General features: G+C 45.3%; 1 protein-coding gene across 1 annotated transcript in view; it reads left to right on the top strand.

Annotated features, from left to right (window-relative positions):
* The window catches only part of Kiaa1217 (KIAA1217 ortholog), a 289,499-nt gene that overhangs the window by 255,528 nt on the left and 13,110 nt on the right, over window positions 1-20,861 (top strand). Inside the window, 5 exon segments of the mRNA XM_038332995.1 lie at window positions 10,089-10,273; window positions 11,898-12,028; window positions 12,562-12,709; window positions 15,791-16,253; window positions 19,010-19,193. Of these exon segments, the coding sequence (XP_038188923.1) occupies window positions 10,089-10,273; window positions 11,898-12,028; window positions 12,562-12,709; window positions 15,791-16,253; window positions 19,010-19,193 (1,111 nt within the window).

Below are 20,861 nucleotides of genomic sequence, written 5' to 3'. Positions count from 1 at the left end.
CTTGCTTTTTTAGAAGAGAGCCGAGAGGAGAACTGCCCCATGGGGCATGCTACCAGCCAAGGTTGCCAGCTCTCAGTGTGGTGGAAGCCCGTCCCTGCTGCTCAAGAAACATGAGTTCAGCATAGACTCCTCCTCATCTTTACAACTGTGAGTTTAGCACAGAAGATGAATTAGTCAGGGTGAGGAAAAGCTTCTGTGGGTGACTTGTTGAGCACAGAGCATCTGCGTTTTGTTCGGGTGGTGTGTTCCAGGTCTCCTGTGTTCTTCTTATCCCTGAGCTATAGGGAATCAAAGTGAGGGCAAAAATAACCCTTCACATCCCATATCTCCGTCAGCAAGCACTGTCAATCTGACAAACTAAGCTATTCCAGCTCTTGTCTTGAGTCCTAAGGAGTTGGGAGGCACAACACTGCCTGAGGTCACCAGTTTGCTTCCAGTGCAGCCTCGCCCTCCCTGTCTTTGGCAAGGACTTGGACATGGAGGGCATAGTCCTAGCTTGGGCTTTATGGAGACATCTCTTTGACCTCCTTTAAGAAGCTCACAATCCAAATATTATTGGAGTTGAACACACCCAGTAGCTGGGGCAGTCACATGGGCAGGCCTCTTCTACAGCTAGTGGAAGCAGTTCCTAAGTGGTGAGGTTCAAGGAAGAAAGGACTTTGAACCGCAGCTCTTCTGCACCCCAGTGGCATAAACCCAACATGTTCCACCACCTAATTAAAAGCTAAGAATGTGCGTTCCCACCACCAGTGTCTAGCAGTGGAAAAGGGGGAGTGGCAGCTAGAACCATGCTCCAAGTACCCAAGTCTCTAATCCCAGCACTAGGAGGCTGAGGCAGTAAGATCATGAGTTCGAGGCCAGCCTATACTGCAAAATGAGATCCTGTCTCAAAATCACCTCTTCTAATTTTAATTAAAGTTAAAATGTAAAATAGGGGCAGCTGGTTTGGAAGACCTCCTCTGAGGTCCCGGAGTACATGGTGAGGGTTGACAAAACACAGCAAATTGTTTAGTGCTCACACAGCCACTATCCACTCACTTTCTCTCTGTCCTAGACACCTGGGACATTTGCTGTATATTTATTTAAATCCCCCCTGAGTCATGGCATCTGTGAAAGTCCATCTTGGATGAACTTCTCTTTGCCTTGCAAATTTATTTTCATCTTATGTGTGTGGTGGGAGGGATAGACCTGTGTATGTGGTGTATGCATGTGAGTATGCAGGCGTGTGCCCATGCACCTGTGCAAGCAGAGGTCAAAAGAGGACCTTGGAGTTCTTCCTAATATTGCTCTTCACTTTATTGCTTTGAGACAAGGTCTCTCACTGAGCCAGAAGCCATCTAACTTTTAGGATCCACCTGTCCCTGTTCTCCAGGCTGAGATCACAGGCCTGTGCAGCCATGCTTGGTTTTTATATGAGTGCCAGAGATTCCAGCTTAGGTCCTCATGCTTGTACAGACAGTATTCTCATGCATTGAGCCATCCCTCCACAAAGAAGGGAAAGGGGGATCAGAAATGTGGGGGAGGGCAGAATGAAAATAAGAATGTTTTGATTTCGCAATAAAATGAAGTGTTTCTGTGGGTGGTTGGAATGACAACTAGAATGTTTTCAGTCCTCAGTGTCCTAACAATGAAGTGACAAAGGAAGCAAGGAGGGACAAAGTACTCAGCCCCTTTAGAAAGCAGTTGCCGTTCAATTCCAGCCATCCCTAACCCTGTGGACTTAGACTCCCTGTTCTGAATGTTTTCAATACTCCCAGAAAATCTGCAAATACAAGTCTGATATAAAACACTTCCATTTTCAAGTGTTAGAGAGTAATTAAGACTCAATTGTTTGGTGCTTCCAAGGCCAAAGGGCAGGATAAGTCTGTAGGTCAGACACACCTGTCACCTCCCTGTTTCTTTCCCAGTCTGTCTGGAGTCTGCTCCTTTAGGCAGAGACTTCCTGTGTCCTGTCAGTTGCTCCCAAATAACCATAAGTGACTTAATATTAATTTTAAATGCTTAGCCGATAGCTTAGGCTTATCTCCTGTCAGCTCTTACAACTTAAATTAACCCATTTTAACAGGAAAGTTCTTGACCAAGGCTTTAGCAATAATCTCCTAGCCCTATGGGTTTCTTTATCCTTAGAACTGCCCCACTTCATTGGTTCTCTCTGGGAGCAAATGGAGACAAGCAATGTGCTATTGGGCACAGAAGTGTTAAAAGTTTCCAGAGCGGACACAGGGGGAAGATACGTGCTTTGTTTCTTAACCTGGCTGCCTTCACCGCCCCATCTCCACCCAATCTTTATATTCTCTGCGTCCCAGGCTTCCTTCCTCCAGGAACTGCTGTCTTTTCAGCCAAGGGAGTGTATTTAACACAAGAACAATTGAGAGTAACTAAGCTGTGGCTGCCCCGATTCTCCTTCAGCACCTGCATTATCCGACACCTAATATGAATGCAACCCCAGTGTGATTATGAGTCCAGAAACAGAGCTATCATTAAGGACATGCAGAACCCGCTAGAAGAGTCTCAAAAGAACAAAAATGGAATTAGAAATCCCAGTGTTCTTTGAGCTGTGTTATAAAATAGTGTAACTGGATGAACTCTTTTGTGTTTGGCAGCCTGCTCCGGTAATTAGATAATTAAAATCATTGAAAGTCTTAGGCTGTAGCAGATTCTCACCTGTGAACATTTCACTTCCAGAAGGGATAGATTCTTCTCAGGAATAAAATATGAAGCAGACACAAGGGTGATCAGATGGCAGAAAATGTTGTCAGTGAGGCCATTGAGACAACCAGCTCCCTCTGCATGTGATGCGCCGGCTTCCAACTTCATACGAGCTGAACAAGACATGCTCCACCCATGCTGCCCACTAGAGTCACCTCCGGTCCTTCACGAAAGTGCATATATTGAGTCACCCTGCCGGAGTCTGATTTCATGGGTATGGGCTGGCATGTAGGGTGGTTCTAGAATGTTCCAAGGAAAGAATTACTGCTTTCAGGTTATTACGACTGCTCAGTCCAGTGAGAGGCCTCGTAGACATGCTGGGATCAGTCACTTCTCACAGATGCTGAGTGGATGCTGATGAGTACCACTCTGTAAGCCCAGGAGGCGATGGTACCTTAACCGCTCCAGCCACGCTCATCAGCTGCGCCTCCTCGGCTTCATCAGATCTGCTAGGCCGCAAGCTGATGGAATGTTTACACTGCTGTATTCTCCTTCCCGAGTAACCATTGGGTCCACAAAGATGGCAACAAATATTCTCTTCAACAGAAAATGCTCTTTATCCATTACTTTTCCTGATATAATTTATAGATGAAAACCCGCTTTTTTTCTAATGGCAGATAATTCCTTTCCTGCAGAATGCCCCAGTGCGTAGATTTCTTTTTCCTTTCCACAAGAATTTCAGACCCACAGAGGTGACTGCATTCCTGCCCTTCTCTGAGTTGAGGAGAGAAATGTATTCCTGAAAGAAAACAAGTTCTGTGGAGACCACAGTCAGGACTTCACTAAAATCAAAAGAATGGATCCATTCTACGGTTCCAAGTCACACATCACTTTTTTTTTTCTTATCCGCCCATCTCTTTATCCGGCTTCCTGATAAGTTTTAAAAAAATCGTGTTATTCTGAGCTTAGTGTTACATGTTTAAGGTTTCTGGGAATCTGCGGGTTTTTCCTCTGGTGAGGGAGGATCAACACTAAAGAGGAGACTGCTGTGCACAGAGCCCTAGGATCTGGCCTGACATAATTCAACAGTTATCTTAATGTATCTCTTGTGCTAGAGTTTTTTATTTTCTGATGTCCAGAATTATAGTCAGGATAATGTGTATCCCAGAGGAAAGTACACCAAAGTTTGGCCCTTGTAGGACAGACTGTTTCTCCACCCAGGCAGAAATGATAAATGGAACCGATACAGAAATTTACTGTTAAGTTACTAAACAGTTTACCAACGTCCAGTCAGATCTACAGACAAGAGACTATCTAAGATGCTGAGACAACATCCAGATACCGTGTGTTCGTGACTAGGCATTGCTTGTTTTATGAAGGTGGTTAGGAGTCATTCTGGTGTCTGGTTTTTAGTCCCAAACCCCCGAGTTTGTGGCATACCCACTGCTTAGTGTCACAAGGAGATTGCAGCATCTGGTGCTTTCTGTCAGCTGACCATGTTGTCAAGGCTGGCTTCACCTACCCTATCAGGGATGAGCTTAGGAGGTACAGGGCTATTTTGAGGTAGTTAGGTTTAAAGAGTTTACTACATTATTCATGAAGTTGACATGGATAACTCACTTGGCCCAATTAAAGATTTAGTGGCCAAGAACATTCTAAGTGTGCTTATAAAACCATCAAAGGCATTTTTAATAAGTTGTGTTTTCAGCTAAGAGGGAGTAGTTGCAGCCCCACTCACCATCCCATTGCTGACATCTAGAGAACTGGAAACTTATTGAACATGGCTTGTAGACACTGGACAACAGAGATCTTGGTCCTGGGTTGCTTAGAAAGATGGAGACAAGGCAGCTGAATCCCACGGTTGACCCGTGCATCTGCCTGGAAGCAATTTTCTTCAGATGTAATGCAGAAACTCCAGCAGTCTTGCGATCATCTTGCTCAGCTAAGGAGATAAAAATCAAGGTTCAGAAAGCTGAAGCAGCTTGCATTTGTTGAATGGAGTGCCAAATAGAAGAAGCCTCTGTATAGAAAGGACTGTGTTAATCTGTGGGCCAGCTATTGGGTAATAAACCAAGTATGTGTGGAACAACCAGACCTCTGGACCAAGTAAAGACTGGATAAGCCAGCAAGCCAGAATCTTCCCAGAGGCCACCCAGGCCTAGAGCCATGCAGGTTTTCACAAGAAAAAAAATGAAGAAGCCATATTGGATAGCTCAGAATTAAGTACAGACTAGAAAAAAGCTATATCCCAGTCATTGAACCAAAGTAGCCCTAGAATAAAGATCACCCTAGATCCTCCCTACAAAAGATTAAAAATAACCCTCTCAGTAACAAAATGAGCCACACACAACTGGCCTGCCAGAGAATACCCAAAATCTGTAAGGAAAACAATAAAAATGACCACTCCATGCCTAACATCCAACCAGTAGCTACTAGACAATGAATAATGGTTAAAAAATATGATCTATGAAAACTCAGCCAATAGAAGCCCACCAGAAGTGATGAAGATCACTTACATCAGTAACAAAGACTTCAAAAGGCTATTCAAATTATTCTCACAGATTTAGAAGAAAACATGAACCAATGCTTTAAGCACTTAAAGATAGAGCTTTTGGTAGTTAAAAAAAGAAGACACACAGTATCTAGATAGACTTAAATGATGAAGCACTGGCCAAAGAAAGCAATAGAAAACAGCAATAGAAACCATCCAAGAGTTAAGAAGAAATTACACTAAAATTTAGTGATCCATGGAGCAGTATTCAAGGGTCAATGTGGGAAGAAAGAGTGGGGGGCAATTTTTCCCAACTTGATGAAGGTTCTAAATCCACAGACTTAAGAGCCCAGTAAACACCCAGACTGGTCATCGGAGAGAAAACCACAACAAGGGATGCTGTAAACAGCTTGCTAGAAAACAGGATCAATAGAAAAGACAGGCAGAATGGGGAGAAGCATTTCAAACATGGAAACATAAATCAGGGTTAATAGACACTTCTAATCAGAAATAAGAACAGACAGGAAATAGTGTAAGGACATCTTCAAAGGCCCAAAAGGGGAAAAAAAAATCTAAAGGGGACGAAATTTAGTGCCCAACTCCTCTTATGAAGTCAGTGTTACCCTGTCCTAGTTAGCTTTTTACTGTTGTGATAAACACTGTCTAAAAGCAACAACTGGGAGAGGAGAGGGCTTACATGTCCCAGTCCCAGTCCATCATGAAGGGAAGTCCAGGCAGCAACTGAAGCAGAGGCAGTGGAGGGGTGCTGCTTACTGGCTTGCTCAGCCTGCTTTCTTATACAAACCAAACGATGTCACCAGTGGGCTGGGCCCTCCCCTCCCACATCAATCATTAATCAAGAGAAAGTCCCACAGGCCAACCTAATGGAGGCAGCTCATCAGCTGAATTCCACTCTTCCCAGATGACTCTAGCTTGTGTCAAGCTCACAAAAACTAACCAGCACATGCCCTAAGAGCAAAACCAAAAGTAGGAAAGTCACAGGACAGTGGCCCTTGTGAAGACAAAGGTATCAAACCCTCCACAAAATAGTAGCAATGAAGTTCAGTAATGTATTAAAAAATAATTACCTCAAGTGTACTAGAGTTCTTCAGCATAGAAATAAAAATTGTCGTGTTCGACCCTATCAACAGAATAAAAAAATGCATAACCTCTCAGTAAATACAAGACAAGCATGCTGGAAGTCACTGTCAGTAACACCAACACTCAGGAGTCTCTAGAGAGAGAGAACCTTCCTCAGCCCGTAGGAAATGGTATTGCTAGTGGAACGCCACTCATGGTCCCAGGAAAACGCAAGAACCAAGTAGATGGAAATCACCTTTCCCTTCTGTTTAGCACTGAATATTACCGAGCAGAGCAAGGCTGGCAAAGGAAATGAAGGTATATGACAGCGAAACACAAAGTGTACTTGTCTCTCCTCACAGATGATACAGTTGCACGTGAAAGGGAGTGACAAGAGTGCCATTCAAAATAAGTGACTTGAACAAGATCACCAGAATCAAGTCAAACTATAAAACATTTAGTGCGTCCATACAAGGGAATGTCACCTTGGCCGTAAAGAGAACAGACGGCTGAAATAACATTGCTGGAATCTCAGCAGCTCTGGGCTGGGCTGGGGTGTGACTCAGGGGTAGATCAGTTACCTAGCACACGCAAGGCCCTGCGTTCCATCTCAGCACTGGGCCGGGAGATCTGGACAAAAGCAGCCAGTTACAATGAACAGTGTGTGATTCCATTTGCATGATGTTCTAGGAGGGTGGAGCTGTTCTGTGATAGCGGAAGTGCGGGTGGTTTTCTCCAGCTAGAGGTTGCAAACGTCACATGCTGGAGGGATTGTGAAGGGGACTTTTAGAGTGGCCCAGAGATGTCTCTCTCTTCAGTGGTGTTTCCTGGTGGACATTTGTGTGAACCTGAGGAGCTGTCTTGGTGCGAGCACACATTTCTTACTGTTTGAATGCTGCCCCTTCTCAGAACTGATGCTCCTTCATAACTGAAGGGAAAACCTACAAACCTTACCGTGCTCTCCGGCATGGAGAAAGACTAAGAACACATCTGTGGATCAAAAGCTTGCCCTCTGCTTTTCTTTTTGCAGTGCTGGGATGAACCAGGGCATTTTTGTGGCCAGGAGGTAATGACAGCAACAGGGCAAGATAGACAAGAAAAGAGGAGGGAAGTGGACTAAGGAACCAGCTGGTTCGGTGTTCCTCGCTTCAGGAAGTGCCCCTCCCCCCCACAGTGTCATAATAAGCTCCCTGTCTGTACTCTCCCCTGAATCCCAGGGAGCCTCCTACTGCAAGGAGACTCACAGAGCCCAGCACTTAGGAACAGCCATTCCTCCTCTGCTCTGGTAGCACAGGAACTCACTGACACGTTATGTGGAATTGTCTTCCTCCAGGATGTCCATTGCTGTGTCAGAAATGCTATATGTGCCAGAAGGTATGCCTAGAACAAGACTCACGTCTAGACAGAAGAGCAGTTCGGGAGGCGGGATAAAATGACCTGGTTCTAACCCTGATTGGGTCTATAACTGCCAAATGATCCTGAACAAGTCACGTGACCTCTGTGAGGGACCTATTTCCTACCTTCCAATTTCAGTGGGAAGGCCCTCCCAGCAATAATTCCTATTTTGATAGCCATTTTAATGTCTGCTGCTAATGAGATTCCAGTGTTACTTGAGCTTGTTTATTTGGGTGTGGCCAGGAGGGTAATGGCAGAGGGCTGGGCCCTAGCTCATGGTACAGTGAGTGATACTGTCTCTTCTTTCATGAGCCCCTTTCTTAGACCATGACACTGTCCTTGGTTGCAAAACACAGTCACTCAGGTAGTCAAAAAATTCCCAATGCTCAGATTGCAACCCAGTTAAATTAGCCGCTTCTCTCACAAGCCCTCAGGCCTCCATAACCTTGACAACTCTTTACTAGTGTACATCTTTGTGTCTTACACGGCCATCTCTGCTCACTGTGCCTCCCCATCCCAGGCAGAGCTCCGCGGAGCTGGCACCATAGCTCTAAATTTGAGTGAAGTTTTCCTAGAAGGGCTGTTTATGTTTCGTTGACCTATACGGTGTTGACCACAGAACTGCCACAGCGTCTGCAGCACAGGCTGAGCCCAAGGCTCACCTGAGCTGGCCAGGGTCACTCCCTAATTCAACCACTTAGAGAACCATTCTGCCTTTTCCACTGCTCCCTGTTATCAAGATGGCTGCTTAAGATCATTTGTTCAAAAGATGATATCAGATCCTCTTTCTAGAGCAGAAATTAACAAGGAGGCAGGAAGACCATTTCAAGAGGTGGGAATAGGTAGGTACAAGGTCACTGTGACAGAAAGGACCTCGGTGAGTCAGAAAGACCAGAGGATGCTGGTGGGAGCACCTGAGAAGAGATGAGACACCCGGAAGGGCTGTCTCAAGGAAGGACGGGCCAGAGCTATACACAGCAGAGGAGACTCATGACAGCTGTGCACTGACTGATTTCAGAAGCACACGGAAAGGACATTAGCAAAGCTGTGTGAACATGGCTGAGTCACAGAGGTCACCAAGAGTGGCCCACTTTTACTGGCTCCCTCCCAGATACAACCACAGGCTCCACCCCCAGGTTCCTGCTCTCTGATAACAATAGCTGGTGTGTACTCAGAGTTAGGTTTCTACCAGAGTCTGCCCTAACCATGTTTTGGAATTGTCTGACTAAATCCCCACAATCAGGCAAAGGCACTGTCCTGTTACCACACTTCCTTTTTAACAGTCATGGGGACCTGTAGCATTCACAGCCATAATCTCTTCAGCCAGTAAGCGCCACACAGAATCTTGCACTGACGTTGGGACCCAGTGGTGCCTATGCCTGTGACCCAGCTTATTCTTTACTTGGGTAATGGAGACCACAATGAGGCTCTGAACAAATGTTACCATGGTCAAACTATCCTTCCCTTCAGTGTGAAGATATAATGGGGCCGATGACAACAGCGTCCACACCCTGTGAGATGATAGCTTGTAGTGGAGAAGGGTCCAGAAAACAATTCAAACAACTGAAGGACTCTGGTGTTTCTGGGGAGACATAGGGATAACGTAGTGAATATAATGGAATGGCGGCTGCTGAGGCTGAGGGAGGGTGCCACTTCCCAGACATATGAAAGGCTACCATTGCCCTGCCCCAAGGGTGCAAGTGTTGACACCTGGCTGCAAACTTGCATGCTGTCTGCTCCATGCGATGAGAAACCCGTGAGTTCTGAAAATTGTATGGGAATTATGGGCTTAGATTCACATGCGGTCTTTGTCAAATCCAGTGGAATTAGTAAATTTCCAAGAGCCTTGGTCTCCTTTGGACTCATTACCACTGTCGCCATCAATGGTAAGGAGCTATGACTCCATGGTATTGAGACACGGAGCCAAACAAACCAGAGAGTACAGATTCACTTTTCAAAGACATTCTGAAAAATTCCTGCCAAGCCAGGGGTTGTTGAGTATACACGAGAGCCTCACGTGATCCTGCCAAGGAAAGCAGATCCCACATCATCATCAGAGAACAGTAAAACAGAGGGCAAGAAAGTCTGGATGGCTGCTATGTCTCTAGGGGGCTAAGGTTTGGGGTTGATTGGTCTAGTTGGCACCTCTCTATAAAACCATGTCCATCAGAGTTTACGCCTTGTGTGTGTGTGTGTGTGTGTGTGTGTGTGTGTAACAGTAGTGGAAGAGTAGAAAAGATTCTACCTTTTTTATAGACACAAATTGAAGTTCAGCTGTCAGTTGCCTGCTGAAGCTCAGTGGTTCCTCGAGGAAGCGATGCTGTAGCCAGTCCTTGCTTTCTTGTCTTTCTTACCAAAATAAAGATTCAGCTGTAGTTTTTCTCTGAGCCCATTTCTTAAGACTGCAAGGCATTCAGGCTTCATGATGGTAGACAGGCAAAGCCAATGGAAGCTGATTTCTTTTGTTCGGCAGCTGCAGAACCAGGAGATTCTGAGGGCGATGATGAAGAAAGGCTGAGCTGGAAATTCATAAGCCAAGGTGAAGGAGACAATGCAGAAGACTGGACGGACCGCGGTGCAACGCCAGCGCACCCGGGTGGAGCAGGAGAGACCAGAAGTACCATTCCATGAAGAGGAGCAGGATTGGCAAAAAGCTACGTGTGAATGGATAGCTGCCACCCGGGAAATGAAAAAGCTGTTTAGGAGGGTGCGCTTACCTTAGTTGTGTACTGTGCCTCCTCTTATCTTCTGTGTAGCATCAGAGATCTGCTGGTCCTGGTATCTGTGGTGTCCTAAGTTGTCCCTCTATCAAGGAGGCTGGAAACTCTACAGTCCCCGTGTCACCATGTCTCTTGACCAGGAAAGTGTGGGACATCTGTAGAGAAGGATTGGAAGGAAAATTGGGGACAAGGTGACAATGACATCTCATGTTTGAGTCATGCCATTCCTATCTGCACGGCACCTCTGCAGACCATACTCCTGCTCTGGAGACTTGCTGCATGTCTGTCTGGGCTGTGCATATTAAGATCATGGGAACCCACAGTATAACAAGTAGAACAAGCAACTCAAGGAACGTGTCCTCTGACGGACTTCTAGTAAGAGTCAGAAGAGGTCAGATTGGTTGTGTGTGACTTCATCCTTAATGAATGTATTCTCCGACCTGCTGGACTCCCTCCTGCAGCTACCCTAGCTCCCTCCACTTTACCTAGAGGAGAGGAGTCCTCACCTCCTCAATGACCATCCTCTGCCTGCTCCACTAGGGAAGGCACCAGGAGGTACAGTCGCTAATCACTTGCTGCCACCTAGTGGTCTTGTGTTTCTCAGCACTCTAGCCTCACTAATTTTTTTTTAAAGAAGCAAAAACAAAAACAGCTTTTTCTCAAATTTGCAGGCAAATTGAAAGGATACAAGCACATGGAGGAATGAGTAAAGATGCCTGGACAGATTGTTTTTGTTGTTTCAAGTGGAAGAATGTAACTTAGCTCTGTTGGAGTTAGTATCTGTACACACACACACACACACACACACACACACACACGCCAGAAATCAGATCTTATATGAGTGCTTAGCCACAAGAAGAGAGGCAATCATTATTGGTGGGACTATCAGATACATTAGATAACTATTAGGGAATTTTGAGGTCAATTTTGCTTTCTCCAAAGGACATTTGACAATGTCAAGGGACATTCACGTATGTCACAAATGACTAGAATTTTGGGATCATTTGCTATTATCACTCAACGGGTAGAGGCCGGGGACACAGTGTAACATCATTCGCTGCACAAGACAGTCCTGCACTAAAAGAAATTACCTGGTCCAAAATGTCAGATACCAAAGTTGAGAAACTTGACTGTCTGATTTCCTTCTTTGGAGTAACTGGCTCGTGCCACCCCAGCACACTGCCTGCTTCCATTTCTAGTCTATCACCACTTCTTCCCTCTCTGTTTCTCTCCCTCCCCTCCTGGTCACCAAGTGTACTCATTGCTCCCTTGGCTGGCATGAGTACCCTTGAAAATTAAGGATATCTTCCTCAAGCCACATGCCACTCCCCCCACCACACACACATCCCTGGCCAACCTGGGCCTCAAATGACAGGCAGGGGAGAACCTTCCTGAAGCTGCCTTGCACCTTTATGCAAGGTTCCAAAACAAAGTACCATCTACTGCGCTCCCACCACCTCCATGGAAACCCAAGGTGGAGCTGGGACACAGCAGGGCTTCTCCCATCCTTCCTGAGACCCTCCGTGCTCAGTTCCTCTGCTGTCTGACCCCCTCCCCCACAGCGAACTGGAGGACTTCGTTGAGGACTTGAAGAAGGACTCTTCATCCGCTGGCCGCGTGGTGACGCTGAAAGATGTGGAGGACGGAGCGTTCCTCCTGCGCCAAGTGGGGGAAGCTGTGGCCACCCTCAAAGGTGAGGCTTCTTCAGGAAGGGAGGTTGGACACGTGTTTCCTGGGATGTGTAAGTATCTTCAAATATGAACCTGTCATCCCAGCTACTCAGGAGGCTGAGGCAGGAGGATACCTTGAACTTAATTAAGACCAGCCCAGGGAAATAGTGAAACCTTGTTTCAAATAAATATTTAATAAATAGTCTTTCAGATAGTGCAAGATTCATTCGGAACTTCTTAGAGGACTCTCCAAGAGGGAACTGAAGATGGAAACTGAGTGATACAATTAAAAATGTCTGTTCACTTTTACTGCACCTGACAGACATACCAAATCTTGAAAACGACCCTAACTTTCAGTTGACCGTATCCATAATACACAGGGAATGGGCCTAGAGGGGTCGTGCCCCTGTCCAACTTCACCATCTGCGGTCTTTGCCAATGTCTCCCGACATGTGTAGGCATGGTACTTCTCTGCGCTACCCTAGGTCCCAGGCGTGGGATGGGTGTGGTTATTCTGCCTTCCTATCCCATAACTCACTGCTGGTTTGGCCCGTAGGAGAATTTCCAACTTTGCAAAATAAGATGCGTGCCGTCCTGCGCATAGAAGTGGAGGCCGTGAGGTTCTTGAAGGAAGAACCGCACAAGCTGGACAGCCTGCTGAAGCGAGTGAGAAGCATGACGGATGTCCTGACAATGCTGCGGAGGTGACTGTGGTGGCCCTACTGGGGTGGGTGGGTGAGGAGGAGGGCTCATGGGCTGCCGTACAGTCCACGGGCTCTAGGTTCCTGCCCTTCTCCAGGGGCCTACTTCTAGTAACATCATGACTTATCACCCCTTATTTATGGCATCCTGCCCACAATCTCAACATCTGTTACAATATGACTTGAGGGCATAATTCCTTCAGTGCAAAACCCCATCATAGACTTTTAAATTGTTAGCCATGTGCCGGGCTTGATCCCCACTACTATGAAATTAATGAATTTAGAAACAAAATTAGGTAAGTAGTTTCAAAAATTAAATGTAACAATTTGTAGGTAAAGAACAAATTACAATACTCTATTATCCTTCTTCACCTTGGGGGGCGTAGTAGACGTCAGTTAGAAAAACCGAACCAAGTGTTTATCTACTAGAAGAGTATCTGGGAATCTGATGGGACCACCAAGGAAAAAAGTACATGCTTGAGTGAACCTGCTCATCAAAGATCACCACTGTGAAAAAAGATCCAGAGGAATCACTTCCTGATCTTCAACTTTTAATGAAAAAGTTCTAGAATCATCAAACACATTGAAACCGTGCTTACAGAGGCAGGGGTGTAGCTCAGTGGTAGAACACTTGCCTAGGATGTGTTCAGCCATGAACACCACCACCACAAAATAAATAAATAAATAAATAAATAAATAAATAAATAAATAAATAAATAAATAAATATAAAAAGAAGGAAGGAAGGAAGGAGAAAGGAAAGAAAGAATAGTTTCCAAGCAGAAGTTATGTCAGAAACTTTGTAAGAATTTTCTTCCCTGACTGTAATCACTCTATCAGCTTTAGAAGAAAAATATATTGGGTATGCAGTTAACTTTAAGATGGATAACTAGTCATAAGAAGCAAATTTGATTTTTCTAACAATAACTAACCTCAACAAGATACCTCTCCAAAGCAGGTGTATAGTCAACTTCAGAAATGCCAGATGGCAAAGGAATTCTAAGTCCACATAGACTGTCCAGGAAGGAGCTGTGCTGTTACTCCTTCCTACAATGTCATTCATTTCCTCTTACCAAGTGAACTCTCTCCTCCACTACACTAAAGATCAGTTAAATTATGTCTTCAGTAAGCTGTTACCCAATGTGACAGCCATGAAGTCTAAACTAAGCCAACCTCATAATGAAAAACCGTGGGCTGGCAGGAAGTAGTGTCCTCTCGTCTCTCTGGAAACCAGTTAAAGGTGCTCTAAGCTCAGCATTTGTCTTAGCACCAGGGATTCAGGTCTTGAAGAAGATGGGATTTGGTGACTTGGAGACTTAAAAAGCCTATGATAGCTAAAGTAAAAACAAAAGACACGGGGCTGGAGAGATGGCTCAGAGGTTAAGAGCATTGCCTGCTCTTCCAAAGGTCCTGAGTTCAATTCCCAGCAGGTTGCTCACAACCATCTGTAATGGGGTCTGGTGCCCTCTTCTGGCCTGCAAGCATACACACAGACAAAATATTGTATACATAATAAATAAATATTTAAAATACAAAACAAAAGATACACAGATATGCAGAAGAAAGTCATAGAACCCAGTGTCTTTTGTTCAAATCAAAGAAAAGAGAAGCATTCTAGTAAGAAGAGAATGTCAGACAAATTAAAACGTGCGGATCAAGTCCCTTGTTTACTTGATACATTTCTTGATACATAACTTTACAGTATTAACCCAAACACACACACTCCTCATAGAAGGCACTATCTTTGTTTGTTTATTTTTCAAGACAAGGTTTCTCTGTGTAGCCCTGCCTGTCCTGGAACTCACTCTATAGACCAGACTGACCTCACACTCAGAGATCCACCTGCCTGTGCTTCCTGAGTGCTGGGATTAAAGTCATGTGCCATCACCTCCTGGCTACAAGAAGGCACTATCTTTATTGCCATCCTAACATTCTACAGAAGTACCTGAGACTCAACGTGGCAATGTCCCTGATATTTTAGAACATGTTAGAACTGACACTCAAACACACGTGTGTGCTTCCAAAGATACATGTCTTTTCAACTGCAGCCTGTGTGAAAACAGACATATAACTTTCAATGACTTCCAAAGAACCAGGGAAGATGGCACACACTCATAATCCCAGCCCTCAGGAAGATCACAAGTTCAAGGTCAGCATGAGCTACACATAGACTTTGTCTCAGAACCCAAGCACATGGATATAAATCAGTTGTAGAACATTTGCATAGCATGTTCAGGAAGATGGGGACCAAAACACACCTCAGTTCGCAGTAACAGTAGGCCTTGAATTTGAAAGCCTTGGTTGATTCCACATGCAGGGAAAGACAGCAATATGGTAAGATACAGGATAACATGGCTCACAGTCCAAGAAGAATTTGAAGGCTTCTAGGAGCTTCTGACTGAGAATTGAGTGTGTTTGAGGGCTTCACAGGCCAAACTCAGGTGGAGGAGTGAATATGGATAAGTGTGTGTCCACTTTCACTTATCACCACCGAACAGTCGGGCACAATAGCGTCATGAAAGGAAGAGACTATCTCCTGGGGCTGATAGCAGGGCTCAATGGGTAAGGGCACTTGCCACAAAGCCTTAGGACCTGTGTTCAAATCCCTAGAACCCAGGTAGTACCAGGTGCCGTAGCATGAATACACCTGTGACCAGATGGGAGGCAGAGACAGGCAAGTCTTCAAAAGCTCACAGGCTATGCTGGCGTTGATGACCACACTGGCAGCAATAGCAGCAATGAAATCCAGCCTCAGACAAGGTGGAAAGTAAGGACTGAGACTCCACAGGTTTTCCTCTGCCCTCTTCACATGTGAAGCATGGCACATGTGTGTCTGAATTCACACACAAACACACACACATGAATGAGGACACATACATCAATGAGAACACACACACGAAACCATCTTTTGAAGAAAGAACTGCAAAAGCCCATATGGCTTTGGAACATTGCTAAGATAACCTTTACCCTTGAGTTTTTTACCATTTTCACCTAAACCGGTACTGATACATGGCATCACAGAGGGACATGAGATCACAGAGGAACACCGGTCACCATTTAACACTGCTGTGCATGGTTTCTCCTAGGCATGTCACTGATGGGCTCCTGAAAGGCACAGATGCAGCACAAGCTGCACAGTACGTTGCCATGGAGAAGGCCACGGCTGCAGAGGTCCTGAAGCATCAGGAGGAGACAGTCCATGTGCCGGGACAGTCTGTCCACAGCAGCATCGGAGGCCCTGGTGATGTGAAGTCAGAAGTGGTGGTGCCAGTGTCCACCATGACGGTTCACCATGTACAGAGCTCCCCTGTGGTCATGCAGCCCTCCCAACACTCCTCAGCCTTGCTGAATGCGGCCCAGAACTTGTCTGGAGGGACTGGCTCCCATACAGCCAGTTCCACAGCGATCACACAGGAAGCGACTTCTGCACCACAGTCAGCTCCAGCCCCTCAGTCCCCTCAAACCCCAATGAATGGTTCCTCCATGCAGAGCTTGTTCATTGAAGAAATCCACAGTGTGAGTGCCAAGAACAGGGCAGTGTCCATTGAGGTAGAGTCTGATTTCCATTTCTCACACCCCATGCCCTCCCTGAAGGTAGAGGGTTTATATCCTAATTGCTGTATATTTAAATACCAATTTATGGATATGTATTATGCACATATATAAATAGGACTGCATTCATACAAATATAATATGGATCAAAGATATATGTGACTAAAGATAGCTTTTTGTAGATATTTAGTGGTTTTGTTGTTGTTGCTTGTAGATTTTTCTGGGACTAGGGTTGAGAGAAGCTCATCGGGCGTAAGGATGACTCCTAACCTGGAGGAAGATGGGTCAGGGATATGTTGGTAAATGTGAGCAGCGAGCTCTCATGGGGAAAGACCAGCTAGGAAGCATCCGCCAGCTCCCACAGGAGCTGATCTGGGATCTGGTATGTCCACTTGACGTGGCTGAGTGCAAGCTTCTAGGGAAATGAGGCCCGTGCCACATTTCTGAGCCACTACACACAGAGCCTCCATGCTAACGGTGAGCTTTGGAGAAGTCACTAGAATCTGTGTAAGCAAAAAAGGCACTGTCTTAGCTTGCTTTCTGCTGGTGTGAGAAACACCATGACCAAAAGCGATTTGTTTAGGGAAGACTTACATATCCTGGGTCACAATCCACTGAGGAAGCCAAGGAAGGAACTCAAAGCCAAAACCCAGAGCAGGAACTAAAGCAGAGACCATGGAGGAGCACGGCTTACTGGCTTGTTCCCTGTAGTTTTCTCAATCTGCTTTCTTACATACCCCGGCCCCCCAGTGGGCTGAGCCTTTCCACGTCAATCATTCATTCAGCAAGTGTCTGCAGACTTGCCTGCAGGCCTTCTTACGGAGCCTGGAGACACTTTCTCAACTGAGGGTCCTCTTCCCAGATAACTCCAGCTTGAGATAGGTTGACAGAAAACTAACCAGGACAAGATGTGGAGGAAGGCATTCTGGGCGAGAGCATTCCTGGAAAAGAAGGAAGGGGCGGGGAGGAAAACCAGTGTAGCTGGTTGTTTGTTGATCTGGGAGCACTTGGAAGCCAGTGCAAGTTCCCTGGGGGTGCAATGTAGAGATGTTGGAGAACAGTGAGTTTTCAAAATGCTATCTCCAGGAAATCCAGGGACAATACAGAGTCAACTGATGAGATGGGTCTGGAATGGCAGGAGCCGAATGGGAAGTTTTCATAGTCTAAGGATGGAAACGGAGCAGTGGCCATGGCAGGCAGCACCCGTGCTGTAGTAGTGGAAAGGCTAAAGCAGGAAGGCTGGGAGCTGGAGGGCAGCCTGGGTTACACAGGAGATGCTGGGGGCAGGACAACAAAGCTGAGCATCTGCTGCTTCCTGGATTCCCCATCACTGAGAAAACAAAGGACATACAAAAAAAAAAAAAAAAACGTATTATTTTAAATACATTTTGCTTCCCCTGCTCTCACTTTTCCCTAATCCCAGAGCCTTTTTCCAACTCTGTCCCTAGCAACCTGGTCATACCCACCCTCACCTGTCTTACATGTCACCAGCTGATAACTCCAGGTGTGCTGGGATGACCTCTTCAAACGTCCATAGGCCACACAGTCGCGTGTCCTCCAGACAAGGTGTAGTTTCCATCCCATATGCAGTGTCTGTGCCCGGATCCATGTCACTTCTTTCAAAATTTCTCATGGAGGAAGGGATGGGAGGCAGTGAGTGGAGTCACTCCATCCCCAGCACTGGGGGCAGGGGTGGGGTGGGAGTAGGGGTGTGCATTTCCTTCCTTAAAGGACGCTGCGACAACACTTTTATAAACATCTACTAAAAGCCTGGAAGACACAGTTGTCCTGCAAGACGTGTGTATTTCATGATGTAAAAGGACACTTGGGCACTGTGTCTGAAACGTCCTGAAGCTGGGTAGGGAGGCCCAGGGCCTCTCTGTCACCTGGGCCATTGACAAATCAGGCAAGCTTTATTCTTTCGCTGATCCTTCCTATCTCATAGCCTTTGGGTCAGCAGTAAGCCAGGCTCAGCTGTCTCTGGCTCGCCAAGTCCATGCCAGGCGCTCGGCGCTGGGGAGGGAAAGCGCAGGAGACTGATGGTGGTGGTGGGAGGACTTCTGTTTGTTTAAAAGTGCTTGACTGCATCTTTACCATGACACTTGACCACACTGGTCTAGAGCTAGCAGAGAATCTAAAACAACAGTCTTCCCATTTTATAAGAAAGAAAGGATGACCCAGAAGTCATATAGTGTCTTGAGCAGAATTAGAATTGCAGCAAAGGATTTTTTAACCTTAATTATTTTTGCAGCTGATGCATAAAAACATAAAATGGTACATATGGATAGAGGGCCTTATCATATTTCAATACATGAGTGCATTGTATAACCGGGACTTCAGTTCTTATTGTGGTTCTTAGGAGTGTTTGGGTTTCAGTTTGTTTAAATATTCCTTTTGCAATGAAAGTTGAATTTAGAAAACAAAGTTGAGTAGTAGAAAACAGCTTTGGAAGCAACATCCCTACCCATTTTAATTTAGCATTGACAGAGTATATGGTAAGTGCCAAGTGATTGTCAAGAGGTGGATTTGAACTTCCAAGATAGCTTTTCTGTGGGTGAGTGTCACAAGGGCTAAAGCAGCTCAATGGGTCTGGGCAGTGTGGCAATATAAGATGGCAGGCAGCCTCACATGGACCAGGGCATTATCAACATTTTAACTTAAATGTTAAACCCCTTTGGCGCATCAGCATAAAATCTATAACCTAAGTCTTCTCTCTAGTTTTTAAACTATTTGCAATTGTTATTTTCCTACAGAAAGCAGAAAGGAAATGGGAAGAAAAAAGGCAAAATCTCGAACAATATAATGGGAAAGAGTTTGAGAAGTTGCTGGAAGAAGCTCAGGCCAACATCATGAAATCAATTCCAAACCTGGAGATGCCTCCAGCTTCCACCCCAGGGCCGAAGGCTGAAGCTGCCGGTGACAAGCAGGAGCTGTCCGGTAAGGGCCAGCCTACAGTGGGCCTTGCAGAGATGTGCAGGCTCCCTGGCTTCAGATTAGAGTTTATCACACATATAAGCTCCTTTACAATGACATGACCATGTCTCACTTTCTGAAGAATCTCCATGGCTCAGCAGGCAAAGTCACTTGCCACCAAGCCTGACAACCTAAGTTCATGTAGTAGTAGAAGGGAGAATGAGCTCCTGTCTTCTGACCTCTATGTGCAGGCAGTAGATAACACTACCACACACATGTACAATGCAATCTCTCCACAAAAGAAATTGCCTGATGAGGTAAAGATGCTGGAGGGGCCATTATTCTCCAAAGCTGGCCTTTCTCCTCAGGTCCCTGGAGAGAATTTCTGACCCATCTCATTACATTTCTACCTTGTATAATTGTCTTCCTTATTATTAATCTTTTCACAGTCTGTTGGTGTTTCATATAATTCTCATATGTTTGTTATTTATGCACCACAAATATAGCACACATTTTGTAAAGTTATGTCTCATTTTCACCTTTTATCTTCAGATTAAAAATTCTCAGTGGGCAGTGGTAGCACATTTCTTTAATCCCAGCACTTGGAAGGTAGAGGCAGGTGGATCTCTGATTTTGAAGATAGCCAGGGCTACACAGAGAAACCCTGTCTCAAGAAACCAAAAGTAAATAAAAATTTAAAATTCCTGCATAAATTATTCAGTTACCAGCATGAATAATTTATTCAGTACATTGCTATTTCCTACTTAAAAAACAAAACAAAACAACAAAAAAATTATCAGAAATAGTTCACTAATACAACAGGTCACCCAGAATATGTAGCAGTCACCTGTAGCTATAAATGCTGATTCTATCAGTGTGTGTGTGGTGTGTGTGTGCGCGCGCGCATGTGTGTGTCTCTGTGTGTGTGCGTGTGTATCTGTCTGTCTCTCTGTGTATCTGTGTGTAAGAGAGAGAGAGATTTTTTATGCATTTACAGATGCATAAAAACAAAAGTTTCCATACAAGGTATTATAAAACCTTCATAGGTGTATTATTAAACTACACAGGTAATGGATAGATAGGAAAAATTTGATGGAAAATTTGAACACCACAGCCTCAGTCATTGTTAAATAAAAATTATTCAATAGATGTTTCTTTAAAATAACAGGGAAAGATTTGTTCAAGAGTCTTGTAGTAAATAGGGCTGGAGAGATGGTTCAGTGGCTAAGAGCACTGCCTACTCTTCCAAAGGTCCTGAGTTCAATTCCCAGCAACTACATGGTGGCTCACATCCATCTGTAATAAGATCTGGTGCCCTCTTGAAGAAGAGACCTGGTCAGTCGTCCTCATCAACTTCAACCATAAAACCTATGGACAAGTTCAACACAACTGCCATATATGGGCTGCCCATGCATAAGTTTCATTTCAATTTTATTCTTGATGTACACGAGAGAAAAGTATCAGGCCTGGAGAGATCCTTGCTAAGCTGACAGTAGGATTGTCTGCTAAAACTAAGCTCAGTAGCAAGGCCAGGGTCCAGCCAAGGAGGCTGAAGGAACTTGACTAAAGTTTGGTCAAGGAAGGAGTCTACCCTCAGAGCAATGAGAAGACAGGCCTCTATTTTCAGCCTTGGCAAACTCTGGATGGATGCTTGAAGTCAAGGCAGCCTTGAAGCCACACCCCTTTAGGAAG

The sequence above is a fragment of the Arvicola amphibius genome, chromosome 6, assembly GCF_903992535.2.
Source record: "Arvicola amphibius chromosome 6, mArvAmp1.2, whole genome shotgun sequence".
Taxonomy (NCBI): Eukaryota; Metazoa; Chordata; class Mammalia; order Rodentia; family Cricetidae; genus Arvicola; species Arvicola amphibius.
The sequence above is the reverse complement of the archived record's forward strand: the minus strand, read 5'-3'. Positions and strand labels throughout refer to the sequence as shown.